At 37.1% G+C, this 21615-nt stretch overlaps 1 protein-coding gene across 1 annotated transcript in view; it reads right to left on the bottom strand.

Moving 5' to 3' along the window:
* Positions 1-21615, bottom strand: part of PDZD8 (PDZ domain containing 8) — a gene marked incomplete at both ends in the record, with an annotated part of 61386 nt that overhangs the window by 13319 nt on the left and 26452 nt on the right. Inside the window, one exon of the mRNA XM_084244634.1 lies at positions 15532-15634. Within this exon, the coding sequence (XP_084100760.1) occupies positions 15532-15634 (103 nt within the window). The remainder of the gene's footprint in view (positions 1-15531; positions 15635-21615) is intronic.

Here is a 21615-nt window from a genome sequence, read left to right as displayed (position 1 = left end):
TTGAAGAAGGCCTCCCTCATAGTGTAATCCTCATTAAATTTTGGGGGGAGAGCATTTCTCACTTACTGCAGTATTTTCCAACTATTGCTACACTGATTTTATTGCATAGACTTTTAAAAATTTGCAAACATATAACTTTCAGTTACCATATGGGAAATGCCATATTCCTGTCAAATCAACACCTCTATCTTTTTCTTCTCCAAGTCTCTTTTCAGTACTGGGCAGCGCTCTATCCTCACTGACTTTGTCACAGGCTAGAGTTTTGCTTTCCCCACTGTTTTTTAAAAACTCTTACCACCTAGGGCTCATCCTCACTTCCTAATTATTAACCACCCCAGAAAATTGTACTGTTATTGCTGAAGGGAGGCAGCAACAAGGTTGTTAAAAATTTTAGGGCCATATTTCAGATTTTACCATCCATCACATTTAAAAGTCACAATTATGACCAATGAGCCCACTAATTCCATTAGTACCCCGCTAAACACTCATAAGGAGAAGCATGTATGAATGCTCTTTCCTGATGAAAGACTATTTTGAAAAATTTACAATCTAGTACCTTCCTTGTTCTGTTGGAGTTTCACGGGTCTGAAATGAAGATGACCGAGAATTTATTTGAGTCCTTGGAAGCAATGTAATATAATTATTCCATAGCCAAGGATTCCGTGAAACATTTCAGCTTACATTTTCTGTATTGTAAAAACTGCTGGTGCTTAAAAAAGAACTCAGTTTGGATGCACATGTTCATACCACCCTTTTCATAGAAAGTGTAACACTTGAAACAGACATATGGCAAATGTGTTGTTTTTATCTACTGACATAAAAATTACTATCAACTCCCAAAGAACTTTTCAAAGGCCAGTCATTAAAGTTTAATAATCCATAAAGGTATAAATTAAAACAGATCTCAAACCCTTAAGCCAGATATATGAAAAATAATCTGTTAGCTGAGACATACTACTGCAGAAGTAAACTTTCACATCCTAACTGTCCCAAATGAATACAAAAAACATTTTTATAAAAATTCTTAGGCCTGGGCCTCCCCGGTGGCGCAGCGGTTGAGCACTGGCTTGAGAAGCTGCCTGCAGCCTCTGCAGCGCCGGTTCGATCCCCGGCTGCTCCCCGGCCACCGGAGGAGGGTCCCACATGGCGCGCAGACCTCTCCTGCCGCCCGCTGCTCCCCTCGGCAGTGTACTTCGGTCCTTCTGCCTGCTCTGCTCCCTGCTCTGGTGAATTCTCTCACCCTCCTACCTTCTGACTGTACCCAGTGCTTGTATAAATAAATTAATTAAATAAATAAATCTTTTTTTAAAAAAAAAAATTCTTAGGCCTCCCTGGTGGCCTACGGGTTAAGTCTCAGGGCTATCACCACTTCAGGTTGAGTTCTATAACTGGCCGGGGAGGTGACCCACATGGCGCAACAGACCTCTCCTGACTCGCCCGCTGTTCTCCTTAGCAGTGTATTTCAGTAAATCTGCCTGTTCTGTTCCCCACTCTGTCTGGTGAATATTCTCACCCCCTATACTTCTGGCCTGCACCCCAGTTCTTTTATGCAAAAATTTTAAAACAAAAAGTTCTTAAAAGGGGCAGATTTGAAAAATACACGAAATAAATCCCCAATTCTCCTGCATAGATTCTACATGTAAACATTTTGTCAGCAAAATGTCTATATTTTTCAGTAATCATCTCTTACTGGGTAGTAAATAACAACACTGTAGTCAGCTCCTCCTCAGCAGGAGGCCAGATTTAAAATTCTGTTTTAAAGAAAACCTGCAGAGTTGGGATAGTTTTGTATTCAGTGTTTGGTCTGAATTCTAGCTCTAACATTTACTTGTTTTGTGGCCTCAGACAAGTAAGTGGTTTAGCCTTTGTGAATGTTACTTGTAAAAAGGGAATGCTAATAATGACCACCACACTGGGCTGGTGTCAGGATTAAACAAACGATGGACCTAAATGTCAGCAGAATCCAAGCACTCCCATGCTCTCTCCTCTAGTAGATCAGGAGGACTTTTTTGGATGAAAATACAAGTGAGGCCCTTCAATCTTTGAAAGGTTTCAAAAGCAACTAGATGGAAAACAGGACTTCATCATTTGGTCATCTCATCAAAGATACAACAAAGACCTAAAAATATGAGGAAAAAGTAAAGTCTACTATATCAATACAATTGACCTGAGAGATCTAAAGAATGAAAATGATCCTTTGCCCAGGTTCAAAAGGCTGTTCAGAAAATATTACAGCTGAATGATTACCTTGCCGTACACTTAGGTTTCTCCGTTCTCTTTTTTAATCTGATTGAAGTCTTTATTAATGTTTTGATTTGAAAGTAATTTAAATTTTATACAGCAAATCCAGTGGAATAAGAAGCTCTGAAAAGTATGCAAAGGCTAAGGTTGTTATGGAAACAATAGAGTGGAACAGGATTGCCCTTTTTAATTCCTTTGTCAAACAGAAATAGCTCTGAGTCTGAATGACCAAGCCAACCCTCAGCTTCATATAGTATCACTGTATTTCTGCAGGGTGATATCCATCGTATTACAAAAGTGTGAGAACCTTCGAGACAAACCGATTGTTGTTATGAAAATAACTTCATGGAATACTGAATATACATGCCCTGACATAAATTATAGGTTTCATTACAACATAACAAATAGGAAAAATCCTAAATGTTCATCAATAAGTAACTGGTTAAATAAATACGGTGACAGTGGGATATCATGCAAACAAAAAACCGATCATACATGTATATGGGGGCTAGATATATGCCTTCAGTACATTGTTAAGTAAGAATAAGGTAGGTTATAAAACAGATGACCTCATTTTATTCTTTAAAGAGCACATAAGCACACCCTGAACAATGTGTATATCCATGTGTTTATACATTTTTCTAAAATATTAACAGTGGTTTTTCTGGGTAGTGGGATTATGGTTCATTTTTGCAGTTTTCTTTATAGCTTTCTGAATTTTATTTAAATGAGAAATAATAGCTCATACCATTTATAGACACTATCACTTTTATCTTATAGCAGTTAATGATTTTATTGCCAAAATATGCAGGTCTCCTCAAACTTCACAAATGAGAGTATCATCACAAAATATAAACTCTGCTTCATGATACCTATTTCTGTCTGCTCCTGGCTTCCTTCTTAGACTTCTGACAAAATTCTCAGTGTTACAAAAGGTAATTCACACATCATTCATTTAGGAAACAAACCATCTGTCTACACTCTAAGAGTCACCTGATAACCTTCAAAGAAATATAATGAATTACCCAGAAGCAGTCTTATTTACAGTGATTAATGAAACATTCTTATCTCTTCCAGTATAGAGCACACTGTTTTATATGTAACAGCTTTCAAATATAACCACCTATTTGCCTAGTACAATCCAATATCAATGTAAATCAACATACTTACAAATGAGAAACACTGCTGTTCCCAAAGCCACTTTAAACTCTATTCCTGTTCAATATTTATGTGGAGAATATGCAACACCTATGGAAATACTAAGAACTGATTTAATAGGACAAATTAAGTGTTGCTGCTGCTGCCCTTTCTACAAAATATCCGATACAAAATATCAGGTAACATATAAACACAGGCACCAAAGAGGTAATAAGTAGGTCAAATTCACTAATGGTTGCTATTAAAGTTATTACATGCCAGATACAGTGCTAAGTATTTTACAGAAATGTAACCCTTCTATCCTATTAGTATTCCCTCTATTTTATTTTAAAGATTTATTCATACAAGAACTGGGGTATAGGCCAGAGGTGGAGAGGGGGGTGAGAAGATTCACGGAGCAAACAGGTAAATCGACTGAAGCACAATGCTGAGGGGAGCAGTGGGCAAGACAGGAGAGGTCTGCCACGCCATGTGGGAATCTCTCTGGCCAGCCGTGAATAGAACATGAGCTGCAGAGGCTGCAGACAGCTTCACAGCGCCGCGCTCAACCCGCTGCGCCACAGGGGAGGCCCTATTCTCTCTATTTTAAAGATTACAAGACAACTTGCTCATAGTCATAAAACTAGAATGAAGGAACTTGGATTGGAACCCACCATGCGTGGAGGTGACGTAGTTAAGAGCACCGGCTCTGGTGTCACTGCCTGGATATACGGACTGTACCACTTGCTTGCTAGCTGACTGATTTTGATAAGTTACTTTCTATGTGTCTGTTTCCTCATATATGATGGAGATAATATAGTTCCTATTCTCATAGGGTTGTTAACAAGAATTAAATGGTAAATGCATGTAAAGTCTTAAAATTAAATAAGCTACTCATATATTGTTACCATTTCTAACTACCACTGGAGTCAGTGTGGGCCAGGAGTTGGATACTACTGCTAGTAATAACTACCACTTTCCTAAATGGTTTATCTCCAGGTTCCGGATCCTACATGAGTATATGATTCAGAAAACGAGTTATTTGGCTTAGTGGGTTCCTACAGGAAGGATGCCTTACTGAACTAGGATGTTTAGTTCATAACAAAGTAAAGACTGGAATCAGTTCTATGCGGACTGTAGTAAACTGGAGGGTCTGACAAATGGAATCAGAAAACAGTGTTTTAGTTTACTAATATCATTAATCTGTCTGCAAAAGGTCTTTTAAAAAAGATATTTAATTGGGCCTCCCCGGTGGCGCAGCGGTTGAGTGCTGGACTGCAAAGCTGCCCGCAGCCTCTGCAGCGCTGGTTCGATCCCCGGCCGCCAGGCGAGGGTCCCACATGGCACGCAGACCTCCCCTGCTGCCCACTGCTCCCCTCAGCAGTGTACTTCGGTCCTTCTGCCTGTTCTGCTCCCCGCTCTGGCTCTGGTGAATTCTCTCACCCTCCCGCTCTTCTGACTGTACCCAGTGCTTGTATAAATAATCTTAAAAAAAAAAAAATTTTAATCCTTAAAAATAAATAAATAATAAAATAAAAAAGATATTTAGAGTCTTGAGACTTTACTGTGAAATGATTCTGCTGATCTTTAGTCTACATTTATAGAATCTACTCAAAAAAGATCTTTAAAAAGAGCATACACCACCCCAAAAGTGTTCAACTTGACAGTAAGCTGCTCAAGAGTTCAACAGCATTGAAATTGTAAAAAGAAAAAAGTCAACTGAAGTAGCATGTGAAAAAAAAAATCATCTCTGGACAGATCTTTGACAGTAACGGCAGCTCAAAGCCAACAAGTTCTGAATGAGATCTTCTTTCTCCCCTCATGGCCCCAGTCTTTCTGAATTCCTCTCTCACAATCCACTTTAAATTAAGCCACATTTGATTCTACATTGCATTTTCATTGCCATCAATCTGATTCAGACTTTCATTACCCCTCACCTTTACTATTTCAAGTCTCCCTTGTCAAATCATCCGTGACTTTATCCATTTGCTGCCAGGTTTGATAAACCTATTACTTACCACCTACGATATGCCAGGTATAGTGCCACACATTTTAGTTAACAGTCTCCTTTAGCCCTCACACAACCATTTGAAGCACAATTAATCCCATTTTACAGAGAAAGTACTTGTGGCTGAGAGGGACTTAGTGACATTGTCAACAATAAGTGACCTAGCTAAGACTCAAATCCAAAGCCAAGTCTAACTAAAGCAAGATTCTGATGAGATTTCACTCTAAAAGTCTTCGAAACTCCTATTTTTCTGGATAATATTCAAATTTTTTTAACCTGATGTTTAAAGCACTTCTATAACATGTTCCAGTCCTTTTATTCTTATTTTACATACTTTTTCCACACTACCATGTTCTTTAGCCAAGCTGGACAACTCACTGTACCCTAAACATATTCAATATTCTCTTTTATTTGGGTTTGCCCATGTCTTCCAACTTGAAATGCCCTCCCTTCTATGTCAAAATCCTACATATACTCTGAGAATTGTCTCAGATGTCACCTTCTTAACACAGTCTTTCCTGATTTTTCTAAAAGAATGCTACCTCCCCTTCATCAGAACCTTACTCTGAAACTCTCTCAGCAAGCTCAGATGCTATAGTAATATGGATACTCAATGTACTGCTGACCTTGTTTCCCCGCAGCTTACCTTCCTTGAGGGAAAGGACCTTACGCCTCATACTCAGTTTCTTCTTTCTCATCTTCAGTGTTTTACATTAATTTGACTTGGAGAGCTGATGTTTCTATATTTTAATCTAAGTTTCTACTCTGTTCACGTTATTTCACAATCATATTATTAAACATACTTAGCAATCAGTAACAGAGAATGCATCCCTCATTTTTAACCAAGATAAACTTTAAGAGTGGAAATGCTACAATAGGATTTGCTACTAAAGCTCAAAGACTTTTAGTTTATTTAGGAAGTGAAATTATAGAAGATTACATATGGTTAAAATTTCATTGAGGTCCCTACTGCATTCGCAAATATTATCAAATTGAATTAAATCAGAGTTTTCATAAAAACTGACATTTTCAAAAATGCCTTATTTGCTTTAATCTTTCTCTTCCTTTTGATAAGATTAAGACTGTAAATGGCAAATGGTTAAACAGGAGTACCAAAATGCTATCTGCAAGGTATCTGGTCTTAAACAAACACACTAAAATGCCAACTCTGAAGCACCTGGTCTAATGTATTTATAAATTTGTCTCAAATGTTCTTATTTGAAAGTAGTGCTTTAGAGAGTACTTTGCATGTACATCCATGAATAGATCTGGATAGATATTATTCAGCAAGACTTCTAAAATTCTCCAAAACTTAGGGAAGTAAGGCAAGTAAAATTTTAGATAGTCATTTTATTTAGACTAGAATGTCCTATGTACATAAAGAAGTTCTTTTGATGTTTTAAATGTCATTATACCATTATATATCATATCTGTGAACTAAAATCCTCACTCTAAAATCACAGGCTTTTAACAGAAGGAATATTGAACAGTAACTTTAAACATTTTTATTTGGTTAGAACACACATCAAAGACAGGTTTGAAGAGCAAGAAATGTGACTAAGTTATTCTGAAACCCAAAGGTCTGGAAGAAAAAGGGTTATGGGCAAATGGAGGCTCATAGCCAGACATCAAGGTTCAGAACCCCCAGACACATTCAGTGATCACCTACTAAATGCCAAGTGCTGTGAATAAAACATCATGGTACCTGCTATAAAGGAAGATACTGGTAGAAATGACACCGATTGAAATCATTATACAAATATAAATGTGAAATCTTGGTATCACTAAAGAGTTTCATGCTCATTTGGGAAGGTTTTCCAGTGGTCTGATGATCCATCAGTTGGTGTACTGGTCAGGGTCTGATAAGGAAATAAAACATCCCAGTGTTTCAAACAGAGGGATTTTTAAACAAAGAATGTCTAGTGATGGAAGAACTGAGAATCAAACAGGAGACAGTCAAGTAATTCAGACATTAGCAAGAGCCAGAAGTCCCTACCGACCTGAGGTTGGGAGGACAGAGTGAGAAGGCAGGATCAATACAGGCTAGGGCTGGAGTATTAGCAGAAGCTGGAAACATGATGGACCTATCCTGTGAGAAGCATGAAGCTGCGGAGGAGAAACAGCAGCTACCAGACATGTTATCCAAAGCAGAGAAAATGAGGAAGAACACCTTGGCTTCCCCAGTCCACTTTCATTTCCCATCAGACGTTCATGTTGGTCAGCTGGAAGTTGGCCGACACCGAAGCCTTAGAAATAGTCACTGGAGGTGAGCCCTCTCATGACAAGGTGCAAGAGAAGGGCCTGAGAAGTATCTGAGGGTAAACAAGCTAAGGGGCAGCACAAGAAGAGATCTGAAAAACGGGGCTAGGAAAACGTGCCGGGGGTGGGGTGCACATATACAGAGGCCGTGTGCTGGACAGAGGATGGCAAGGATGAAGGAACGCAAGGTGGCGAGCATGGCTAAAGCAGAATGAGAAGCCAAAGGAAGAGACAGACACCAGGCAAGGGAGGTTTGGTCAGCTAAATCAAGGAAGTTGTCCTTATTCTAGGAGCAGGAAGAAATCATTAAGAAAATTAAGGGAACCGACAGGATCAGACTGGTATTTCAAAGTTACGGTCCTCCCCTCCCAGGCCCCTCCTACAATGCTCATTCAAGCCCAACAAGCCAGGAACCTCTAGGGGTAGGACACAGAGCACACACCCAGCATATCCGTGCTTCTGTTTAGTCTACGAGTACATAGTATGCCAGTAATATTAAAGACCTCTTAAATATCTTTCTTCTAGCATTTATCATCTGATTATCACTACGGACATGAGATTTGTCTTCAGAGTCTCAAAGACTTAGTTCCTTGCTCAGTAAATTTGCTGACCGTTCTGTTTACTTTGTGTATTTATATTTCCATTAATCATTCACCCATCTTTGATTTTTCAGCTGAAGAATATTAATTTTTTCCCATTCATTTTCTTTATATAGCTATCTGATGTCCATGCTAATTTTAGTTCCTTCTCCCCCTCTTATCTTGCTGTTATAAATTTTGGGTATTATAAAAAACAGAAATGCACAAATAATTCTCTGTGAGAATTTCATGGCTTTTAAATAAGCATGTTCATTTTGTGCCACCCACTTTCATTAAAAATTGAATTTCTTTTTTTGTAGGCACAACATATTGTCTATTTTTTTAAGATTGATTTATTTATACAAGCACTGGGTACAGTCAGAAGCACGGGAGGGTGAGAGAATTCACCAGAGCCAGAGCAGGCAGAAGGACCAAAATACACTGCTGAAGGGAACAGCGGGCGGCAGGAGAGGTCTGCACGCCATGTGGGACCCTAGCCCAGTGGCTGGGGATCAAACCGGCGCTGCAGAGGCTGCGGGCAGCTTCGCAACCCAGCGCTCAACGTTGTGCCACTGGCGAGGCCCATATTGTCTATTTCTTTAAGTATCTTAAGTCTCAACTATTTTAACCATAGTTTAGAATTCCCTATTGTTCTGAAAGCTCTTTTCATATTTTATAGCTCGTAACTTGGCATTTCCTAGTAAAGTTTAGAGCGATGTGCAAATCTGAACATTATATTGTACATTTCTTCTTCTGTTCTATACTGCTCAATACAGCAGTCACTAGCTGAACTATAATAGTCTGTGAAAGTAAAATATATACCACATTTCAAAGATTTGGTGTGAAAATATATACAAAATATCTCTTTAATTTCATGTTGATTACATGTTGAAATGAAATGTTTTGGGTGTATGAATCATGTAAAACATTACTAAAATTAATTTCACTTATGAAATTCAAGAAATTTTACAACTTCTTAAATTTTATATATACTTTATATACACTTTATATACTCTTTCTATACACTGTATTTCTATAGTTCTGTTTTAGATCAACTGTAAAATCTGATCAAAGTACTGGACACAATCATTTAGGATATTTACATCTGGTCATCCTTACCCTGTTTTCCATATCCTTAAGGCAGATCTATTTGACAAAACATTCTCCTGGTAATTAGATGACCTGGGAATCTTTAGTATGGAGAATCATTGAGATCTTTCTGAAGGCTGAAAATGCATTTACTGTTTCCATTTCTTCTATATTCTTGTTCAGTATCTGCATTTGATAGAAATAATTTCCTTATATATTAAATTTCCTCCCAACTGATCTCTCTTTACAGACTGTTCCCTGTATTCAGCTGCTCTAACCTTCACTCTGGAAGTCAAAGGAAACTCACTGGCCCTATAATAAATCAGGTTCAATCTTGGGCAACTGAACATGGCTGATCTTATCATGAAGGCCCTTCCATTCAAGCCCTACCAGGCCATAGTTTTGGAGCTCCCCCTGCCTCTGCTCTAGAATGATCCCACCAGCACCATTCCCAAACTGTCTTTTAATTATTATAATAGTATCCACAGCTGACAATTCAGTCCACAGCTGACAATCAGTTTCGTTAGTAGGATTAAATGGAGTAAGTAGAGACAGATGTTCTAGGCAGAAGACTTTGGCTCTTTGTAAATGGTAAAGTACTTCAGGATCTCTAAAGCATTACATATGTTACATGTTTGGCTTTGTGCCTTTTTTCCCACCATGACAGTAGTTCTGAGAAAGTAGGCACCATCTCCTTAATTGCAAGGGTGTGTTCAAAAAGAAAAATGAAAGGAGCCTGATATAAATAAATGATCTTTCAGATTTAGATTCTTCAAAAAAAAAAAAAAAAATGAGGCTTTCATAAGGATAGCAGTGGAAGAAAGGAAAAGTACCACTAAGTCAAACAGAAAGACAAAGTCCAGCATCTAGACGGTGAATTCTCCTGACTTTGTAATTTGGTCTGTGGGCTGATCCTATCTAAAGTCCTTGTTATAGCAGCTGCAAGTTGCAAACGTCCAGTCAACATCATATAATCCTCTCTCTAAAAGGAATACACTCATTTTGTTTAAGAGTTCCAAATTAACATTTATGGATTTTCTCAACTGCTAGCTGAATGCTCTTCAGAGATTTAATGCTTCTAATTTTTCAGGCAGACCTGAAATATAATAACATCTCCTAATGCCTTTAACCACAGTTCTCTTGGTACCTGTATATTGGGTACATATTATAGGAAGTGCTTCTACTTCTATTTATACAGAACAAAAGACTGTTCCAGTAGTTTTCTTCTGCCAATCTACTGCCTATTCAGGGATCCAAAAGACTTACTGGATTTTTAACTTTCTATCTCTAATTGCAGAAAGACATGGTCTCTTACAAAGGACAACTATAATCAAGTGTCTGAGTGCTGAGTGTGGTAGACTGGAAGGAGAAGAAGTAGGGTCAGCATCAGAAAATGTACATTAAAAAGTTTGTTTCTAGGGCCTCCCCGGTGGCGCAGCGGTTGAGCGCTGGGTTGCTAAGCTGCCCGCGGCCTCTGCGACGCAGGTTCGATCCCCGGCTGCTCCCCGGCCACCAGAGGAGGGTCCCACATGGTGCGCAGACCTCTCCTGCCGCCCGCTGCTCCCCTCAGCAGTGTACTTCGGTCCTTCTGCCTGCTCTGCTCCCCACTCTGCCTCTGGTGAATTCTCTCACCCTCCCGCGCTTCTGACTGTACCCAGTGCATGTATAAACAAACAAACAAACAAATAAATAAATAAAACATGCCTCTATTTAAAAAAAAAAAAAAAAAAAGTTTGTTTCTAAAATCAAAGCCCTGGGCCTCCTCGGTGGCACAGTGGGTGGAGTACAGTGCTGTGAAGCTGTCCACAGCCTCTGCAGCGTGGGTTCGATTCCTGGCCGGCCAGGGCAATTCCCACATGGCATGGCAGACCTCTCCTGTAGCGCCCACTACTCCCCCAAGCAGTGTATTTCGGTTGTCTGCATGTTCTGTTTCCTGCTCTGTCTCTGGTGAATCCTCTCACCCTCCCGCGTCTCTGGCCTATATCTCAGCCCTTGTATATGAATGAATCAATCTTTTAAACAAATAAATAAACTAACTAATTAATTAATTAAAGCTCCATTCACCCTTTCAGCCAGAATGGAGAACAAGGGAAAGAGCTAGACAGAACAGTCAGATGCCATCTGACCAATGCCTTTTCCTCTACCCCAGAATTCCCAAATTCAGAAGTTCCTTAGTCTGTTTTCACAATGCCTTCTTTTTTCCCTAAATAGATGTCTAATAAGATAGAAAGTAGGTTTTACACAGGATACTTGTTAAATTACTCTTTTTAACTTTTCCCTAATATTGGAGTTGATTCTAAGAAAAATTACCTTAAAAATAAAAACTCATCAAATAGATTTGAATTTTTTCTTGTGGTAAGACAATGGATTGGGGGCCTCCCCGGTGGTGCAGCAGTTGAGCGCTGGGTTGCAAAGCTGCTGCAGCCTCTGCAGCGCTGGTTCGATCCCCGGCCACCGGGTGAGGGTCCCACATGGCGCGCAGACCTCTCCTGCTGCCCGCTGCTCCCCTCAACAGTGTACTTCATCAGTCTGCCTGCTCTGTTCCCCGCTCTGGCTCTGGTGAATTCTCTCACCCTCCTGCACTTCTGACTGTACCCAGTGCTTGTATAAATAAATAAATAAATGTTAAAAAAAAAAAAAAGACAATGGATTGGCCACAAAAGGTAATCATAACACCCTTTCCCCTTACTTTCTTTTATAAAGGTCGAAAAACTGAAATGACTCCATACTTTCTTATTGCTAGAGAAGACCATATGACCCAGTTCTACTCCGTGAGACAGAAAGGAATCTTTGAGAGGAGTTTCCAGAAAAGCATTTCAAAAGGATAAAACCTGGCTCAGGTGTGCTTCACCTGTGAAATGCCTTAGACCTCATCTTTTTCTTGAATGGTGAATACCAAGGGGCATATCAGACATCTGACAACCAGGAGGACAGAAACTCAATGCTAAGCTTGACAGAGGAGGAAGCCAGTAAGAGGCAGGCTCCACAAATGCAATATTTTTGAGCTGCCTTACTAACCCAGGGCTCATCAATGTGAAAAGACTTGGCCTGCTAAGCCATTTTTCATTGGATTTTGCTAACATTTGCAGTTACTGCATTGTAACTACTCCCTCGAATCTGTGTAGGTATTACAAATCTAAAGTTGTCCCATCTATTAATGATGTCTCCCTATTAACAGCATGGTAAAGTACATGTTTCAAAAACTTGAAGGCATAATTAATATGGAAGGAATTAAGTTTCTTTCATTTTGCATATTCACTGACATTAGTGGTTTACGCCAATGAATATATTTCAACATTTAAAAAATTGATTTAATCCTGAAGACTATATTTAAAGACAGTTTCTAAAATCATTATACTTTAGGATACTTGTTCTGCAAAGTTTTGTAGTGTTGAACAAAACTTCAATTGCCCTCCCCAGTTATAAAATTCAGACATATGCAATTTAACACCTGTAGACATTTATTGCTGCTGACACTTTCAACATGATATAATTAGTAACCTAAAATTATTTTCCCAAAACTATCCATGACATATACTAAGATCTGAAATAATGATTCAAGATTAAAGTCGCAGTAACCTTTGCTACAAAATATTAAAGCTGTCTAGTCTCATCTCTTTGCAAATATAATTAGGAAACTGAAAATGCCAACAGCAAAGTCAAGTTATGATCATTTCATATCTGGACAAAAAAATAATGCCTTTTCATGTATTTATGTATTTCAGATAAAACTGTAAAGCTGCTGATTTTATTCCTTGGAGGAGTTGCTTCAAATTGCTTGAGATGAAAATTAAAACAAAGGTGAGACATGAACAACCACCAAAGAAAGGGCAGGTTTTCTGAAAAATCACATTTTGACCATGTCATTCTCATGCTCAAAATCTCCAACAGCTCCCAACCATTTCTTAAATGCACACTCTGTGGGTCAGTCGATCCTCTTTTCCCACCTTTACTTGTCCCTACTATCCTGTCCTGAACAAACTTACCCCCAAAGAATTTCACATTGTTCAATGTTTATGTTAAGGATGTTCACAACAGTAGCTACATAAAAAAAGGTGGAAACAACTGAAAAGTTAGGAATTCCCATTAAAATATCACAAAGCCAGTATAAGTCATGTTCTTCAAAAGCATGGTGATGTTTAATGACCTATTTAAGAAAATGGGAATTTTGACTTTTTTAAAAATGCTATGAACAATTAATTACATACTATTAGAGAAAAATCAAGAACATTATTACCACTATAAAACAGGTAGCCAGTACAGTTCAAAAGTACCTACTCATCAGTATAATGAAGACATAGTAAGAGATGGTTCCTCTGTTGGCTACAATTATCACAGGATTGGCCATGAAGAGTTAAGTGTGATAGAAAATATTAAATACTTGTTATTAGATACATCTTTAAAGAATGCAACTATAATTTATGCAAAACCTAACAATGTACTAAATAAGATTTTATCTTATGGTATAAATCAATAACAGACTATTAGATTTAGGTAAATTCCAAGAAGCATTATATAACTGCTATAAAAGCTGCTATGCAGAGTATTCAGAAAATACCAACTCAACTTTGAAAAGAATAACCAGAGAAAATTTTTATTCATTTAAGAATCTAAATAACCCAACAAGTCCAAATAAAACATGTTAATAATGCAAAGCACTGTTTTTTATTTTAATTATAGTACTTAAGAGTATGTTAAAGGCCTTTACATTTTATTTTTCAGTCTTGCAATTTAGGTGATAGCCTGTTTTAACAGATATCACAACAGCAACAGAATTCTAAAAGCAAATACCTAAAGTTTACAACCAAATTAATCCTCTGCCTTCTACTTCTTTGGCTTCCACCTACTTAATATAAACAATGGCTCCTCAAAATGTCTACCTGATGCCTCTTTACATTTACTCCTTTCTTTCTACAATCCTTTACACAGCACAACATTTTTCACAAAATGTATATAAGATCATGTCACTTCTCATCTTAAAACTCTCTCACTACAAATAATAAAATTCTAACACCTCATCATGCCCTACTAGATCAATCATGAATCAGCCTCATTTATCATTTTCCAGCTATACCAGCCTTATCTCTGTTCCTCAAACTAACATATCTTTAGACATTTGTTGGTCCCTTTGCCTGAACCGCCTTCCACTCACTCTCACTTACACACAGGCCTCTCTCCTCTTTATGATGTGGGCCTCACTTCCCATGTAAAGTTGTCAGATTCAGCAAATAAAAATGGGGGATATACTTATGTTAAAAAAATTTTTTTTCCGGACCGCCCCTGTGGCGCAGTGGTTGAGCGCTGGGTTGCGAAGCTGCCCGCAGCCTCTGCAGCGCTGGTTTGATCCCCCACTGTTCCCGGGCACCGGAGGAGGGTCCCACATGGCCCGCAGACCTCTCCTGCTGCCCGCTGCTCCCCTCAGCAGTGTACTTCGGTCCTTCTGCCTGCTCTGCTCCCTGCTCTGGCTCTGATGAATTCTCTCACCCTCCGGTGCTTCTGACTGTACCCAGTGCTTGCATAAATAAATAAATCTTTAAAAAAAAATTTTTTTTTCAAGTTTATTTGAAATTCAAATTTACTGGGTATCTTGTATTTTCTCTGGCAAATCTGCTCCAGTGGCATCTCTTCAGAGGCTTTCCCTATTGTGACCAGATCTACAGTGTCCTTTGTCCTAACTCCTAACTTCTTTGTTATAGCTATTTTCCTCACAGTACTTGTTAATCTTTGAAAATTACTGTTTACTTCCTTGGTTTACTCATTTATTGCTAAGTTCTACCTCTATCCTAAAGTGTAATTCACTTCTCCCCTCTTGATTACAACCCTCACACCAAGCTTCTAATCATGTTAGCAGCACAAAAACAGGTCCTGTCTTTTCCTGAACTGTTTCTCCAACATCTAAAACAGTGTCTAGCACAAAGTCAGTGCTCCTTAAAATACCTGTTGAATGAATGAATGCACTGAATTTACATATTTCTAAGGTATTTAGAACTATTTCCTTCTAATTTTATAACTGTGAAACAATTTTAAAGTTCTGGGTAGAAAATTAATCAGGTTAGCTTTTTTATGAAAGCCAATGATCTCAATACTGTAGTTTCATGTGACTCATATTTACTGATGTTGTACTATAAGACAAGTAAGAGAATAAAGAGCTATTAATAAAAACATGCTTACAGAATAAAAAAATTTATTCAAATGTGAAACGATGTATATTCACTTTACCGTCTTAATAGAACTCCTTTGTTTTTCTTCCCAAACACCACGGCTCAATTCAAGTGTGCAATGAACATTTGCTTCTCTGTCATAGGACCCAAAAATGAGTAACCTGCAGTATAAAAATTAAACAAATAGACTATTATACTGGTTGTATATATTTAAATTTTTCATCATTGTTTCAAGAATAATAAATTGCTCCATTACTATTATTGTTCAGGTAACAAAAAAATGCAATCAAACACTTGGGGCTCCCTCTAGTGGAGAAATGAAGTAAAGCTAAAATTAGGTGAAATTCCAGGAAAAGCTTTCCTTTATCAGCAAAATCAAATAGAAATTATCTAAATCAAACAGAAAGTATGCATATATGAGATAAACAAATTGACCAGACAGCTACATGCAAGCAGCAAGAGCTATGGATCTTCACATTAGATTATTAAATTTAACAAATAAGTTGCAGAGTGATATATATATATATATAGAGAGAGAGAGAGAGAGAGAGAAAGAAAGAGAGAGGAGAGAGAGAGAGAGCAAGCGAGCATGGTACCATTTCTGTAAAAACAGTATAGTTACTTTATAAACAAACACACACACACACACACACACACACCCCTACTAAAGTAATTTTAAGGGAAATTATTTAACTTTTCTAAACTCATCTTCTCTGAAAAATTCAAAGCAAAAGTAGTACTTATCTCTAAGACCTGTTGTTAGTAAAAGAAGCAATGCATGCAAGGTATTTATTTAGCACACATAAAGCCTAGCAAACAGTAAGTGCTCAAAAATGTTTGCTTTTTCTAATATCTTGAAAACACCTGTCAAAAAATAATCATATCCCCTAATTTTAGTGTTTAATATTCAGATCTGGAAAGAAAATCTCTGGTGCAATCTTGAGATGATTTCATTACTAAAAGGGAAAAAATGTTACCCACATGTCCAACTTGTGTATTATATGTCTTCTAAATCAGAACGTAAGTCTTCAAGTATTTCAGAAATAGCTTGACAAAAACTTGAGCATTAATCAACATTTTGGCTAGTATGTTATTACTTTCTCTCTACAAGAGGTGGACAGGGGTAGGAATAAGATAATGGAAGAAAAGTGGGTAAAATATATTATAGTAATATGAGAAAATCAAATTCTAAGATTGGAAACCTCAAGCAAATTACGTTCATTCCTCACAAACTAGTCATAAATGGAAAAACCTATGAATAGAAACAAAAAAAATTCAATGTAAATAATTTTTAATCTTAAAAATTTAAACTAGGGCTTAAAAAGCTACTACTGCCAAAAAGATGGCAGGTAGAAACATTAATAAGATTCATTATTAATAATATCAATAATTTTAATATAATGAAATACTAATTTCAACAAGAATAATTCATCAAAGCTTTGCTGCCACCATCTGTTCAAAAGAGCAAACTACTTATACAGAAAAGGCCTGGGTACCACAAGTGCTCCCAAATCCTCAGGATTCAGAAATGAAAAAATACCATTTTTGGAATTTTACCCCCAAATCATAACTTAGCCTATATTTTTCATAACACATATTTTTTACATTTTAAAAAATGTACCAAAAATTAACTCAAAATGTTATAAACCTAAATGTCAGAGAGAAAACATAAAAGCAAATCTTTGTGACCCTGAATTAGGCAATGGTTTCTTAAGACACATCACCAAAAGTTTTAGTATCAAAAAAAAAAACAGATAAAATTAGGAGGTTTCAAAAGACATCATCAAACAAATAAAAAGAAAATTCACAGACTGGGAGAAAATATTTTCAAGTTATGTATTATATAACACAACTTTAAAATGGAAAAACGAGGGCCTCCCCAGTGGCGCAGCGGTTGAGCGCTGGGTTGCGAAGCTGCCCGCAGCCTCTGCAGCGCCGGTTTAATCCCCGGCTGCCAGGCAAGTGTCCCACATGGCGTGCAGACCTCTACAGCTGCCCGCTGCTCCCCTCAGCAGTGTACTTCGGTCCTTCTGCCTGATCTGCTCCCTGCTCTGGCTCTGGTGAATTTTCTCACTCTCCTGTGCTTCTGACTGTACCCAGTGCTTGTATAAATAAATAAATAAATAAGTAAGCAAGTAAGTAAATAAATAAATAAATAAATGATTTTTTTTTTTAAGAAAATTGAAAAACGATATAAGCATTTTCCACAGAGTATATCCAAATAGCCAATAAGCACATGATAATTTGATCAACATCATTAGCCATCAGGGAAATGCAAATAAAAACCACAATGCAATACTACTTCAACCCCACAAGGATGACTACAGTAAGAGACAAGTTATTGGTGAGTACCACAAGAAACTGGAATCCTCATACACTGCAGGGGGGAATGTAAAATGGTGCAAACACTGAAAAACAGTTTAATTCCTGTTGGAGGCGGCCACCCCACGTAGTGAGCAGAAGGGCCTTGACCCGAGTCCCTAAGGCATGTGAAAACACATGTGTCTTGGAGGAAAACCTCTGAGTGACAGGACTTGGTGTTGAGAGCCTGGAAAGTGACCTGCGTGGAGTCGGGCTTCTACATCTCCACAGTATGAGAATAACAAAATGGAGAGACCCTGCGCAGTGAGCAGAAGGGCCTTGACCTGAGTCCTTAAGGCATGTGAAAACACATGCGTCTCGGAGGAAAACCTCTGGGTGACAGGACTTGGTGTTGAGAGCCTGGAAGTGAACTGCGTACATCTCCACAGTTTGAGAACAACAAAATAATGAGCAAACTTCCCAGGCTCTGGCTAGGAGGCGATAAGATTATGTGTGTGAGAACTAACCACCTGGTACCCTACTGTCTGAAGTAAATAGATAATAGTAAGAAAATAGACTAATCACTCATACATGTTATCATTATATGGTATGCTTTGATGTTACACCTGCTGCAATTAAAATAGTAGATAATGAGCACTAAAATAATAAAGATTTACTGCATGCTGGACATGACAGTCCCCCATGTCTGATTTCCCTCCCCGTCGTGTCCCAGGTTCGGACTCACTAGAAGTCCACAAACTCCTTAAAAAGTTGATATATAATTAGTTAACTATGATCCTACAATTCATTCCTAGGAATAATCAGAGAAATGAAAAGTATACATTCACACAAAAACTTGACATGAATCTCCACAGCAGCATTACTCATAATAATTAATAATTAAAACAGTGGAAAAACTCAAACATTTATCAATCAATGAATAGTTTAATAAAATACAGTATACATACATACACACATATGTATATATGTATATATATGTACATATATATACAATGGAATATCAGTCAGCTATAAGAGAAATGAAGTAATGATACATGCTACAATATGAACTTTGAAAACATACTCCATGAAAGAAGGGGCATATTGCATGGCTCCATTTATGTGAGATCTTTGGAACAGAGACAAAATGCAGATTATAGAGACAAAAAGTAGATTAGTGATTACTCAGAGCTTTGGGAGGAGGACTAAAGAGAATAGGAATTGCCTGCTAATAGGAACGGAATTTTATTGAAAGGAACAAAAGTGTGCTACAATTAGATTGTCATGATACTTATATAACCCTGTGAATATACCAAAACTCATTAAGTTGTACACTTCTAATGTATGAATGTTATGGTATGTGAATTATATCTCAATAAAACTGTTCAAAGAAAAAAAGGAATAATGAGTGAACATAATAGTATATTGTTATGGTTACACTGAAAGTTTAAAAGGTTTTTATGAAAAGATACAAGTACTTGGTTTTTCATTTCTATGAATCAATATAATTGAACAAGATTATATATTTTAATAAAATGAAAAAATGATTTTTACGATGCTGACATTTTGATAACAGAAAATATTAAAAGATGGTACCTTAAAAGAAAATTAATCCAAATAAAAATCATTTAAAATATTGGAATACCACAAATAACATTTAATAGTTATCAATCTTAACGGCATTTTAAAGCATTAATTGTCCTATCGGACAGTCCTGATCTTTGTTCTGTGACAAACGCTTCAACTGTAGAAAACCTTTTCATTTTGCAGTGATACTGACTTGTCTAAGTGCTTTCAAAAACACCTTCAAGTTGAAAGTTAAGGCATATGTTGTGTTAGATAAGCTTACTTCTTTTTTTAATGATGAAAATATTTTGTCTGAATACGTGCCCTGAAATGCTCTTATAAATTGACTTTAGATCAATTTCTGATTCTATGTGACAGCATTATACAATATTCACATCTATCTTCTCCTTACATTTCTTCAGTTAAGTGCTTATATACAACTGTAGCCTATGGTGAATATTCATATCCTGGAAAAAGTCAGCAAACAAAATAACTCTAACAAGGTAATGCCAGAATCTCCTAGAACAGTTTACAATACTATAGAGAAGCTTGTATCATGAATGCCAATTTAAGGATTTATTTTGTTTTAAAAACTGGTTATTTCTTGGGGGAAAAAAAGTATTTCTTAGGATTTTTATAAAGTTTACTAAGTGCATAAAATTATCAATATTTATTTTGCTGTCAAGAATGATTCATCATTAGCAGCAATCAGGACAAGTTACGAGATTGCTTAGTATTTCTTGTGCCTGCTTTTGACTTTTAAGCAGTGAATTCCTTCAATCAGTAGTGAATTCTACAATGATTGTTCAAGCTTTAATTCTCCTAGAAGAATGATAACATTCCCATTTTCCTGATTTTATGAATGATATCTCTTGAGACTTAGAAAAAATATGTAAATTTTCAGAGAAATGCTGGAAAGAAGTTCCACTGGAAACATTATTTAGAAAGTAAATTTAGAAGGCATTTGCTTTAGTTTTTAGAGCAGACTATTTAAAATCAATTTTCATTCTATGCCTCATGCATTTACAGTTTAATCTGGAGATAACAGAGGCTTTTCACTAAAATTATATAATCACCAGAAATAGGCGATAACCAATCACTGGCTGAAAAATATTTTGAGCAAAATAAACAATATATATTGAATATTAAGAAATGAGTACAAACAAACTTTACTATTATTATCTCCTAGGAGGGGAGGAGAATGCCATTCTGCTAAACAACAAAGACAAAGCAAACTGCCTTTAGACCGGTTCTGAAAGAGCTGTTAGCTCTGAGAGTCCTTTCCAAGTTCAACCTGTTTAATTTTAAAAGCAAAGGTATACTGAGACCTCATGTTAAACATTAAGCACCAATACTACCTATCAAGAAACTAAGAAAAGAGTAGAATTTGTATGACTCAAGATCAAACCACTGAGGAAAGAAAGTAATTCCCATTCTGTCTTGTGTAAGAAAGTCATTTTTATAATCAAAAGTGAAAAACAAAAAAAAAAATTTTAAAATTTAAAAATTTTATACATAATTTGAAAGGAGAGTGTCACACATGAAGGGAGTCAATTATCAGCTCACTGATTGGGAGAAGTATCACACTTGGCTGACCTCCCACGCACGATGACGTCCTCTCTGCACGCCTCCCCTCAGAAACCATATGCACCCTGGACTCAATTCTCTGGTACAGAACAAAGATCTCTAAACCTAACCTTTAGTCCTCATCTAACTCCTGCTTCATTTCTAAAACCCCAAGTTTGCAGAAGACTTCTATAGGGAAATCGTAACCATACTCAACTACTAAATACATATACAATCAAATTAACCTGCCTCTGAAACAAACACACCTACACCTCCATTTCCCCCAAGAGTCCTGAGAGGCAGAGCTGTGTTCTGCTCTTTGTATCTTCCAATATTTAGAAAATAATCAATACTTGCCCAGATCAAAGTCACTGGTGCCATAATTCTCCTCCTAGTCAAAAACCTCAGTCTTTCTCCACTTGCACATACTCAGTTCCTCAAGAAACCCTGTTTTATAATTCCTTCCTTGCTGTACCTACTAAGTCATGTCTTTCAAGCACTTACCTACACCACCTCTTAATTTCTCTGGGGCTTCAATCTCTCTCTCTCTCTCTCTGCAATCTATCAAATAAATAACAATCTTCTGAATACAAATGTTTCTTAAAATTACCTTCAGAAACCTTTATAACTTCCTTCTGATTAAAGGATAACAATCTTGACTTCTTTTGTTAGAAAAGTTGGCACTGATTTTTTACATCAAACATTATAC

Source organism: Talpa europaea (genome assembly GCF_964194135.1).
Source record: "Talpa europaea genome assembly, chromosome: 10".
NCBI classification, from domain to species: Eukaryota; Metazoa; Chordata; class Mammalia; order Eulipotyphla; family Talpidae; genus Talpa; species Talpa europaea.
This window is presented reverse-complemented; position numbering and strand designations above follow the sequence as displayed.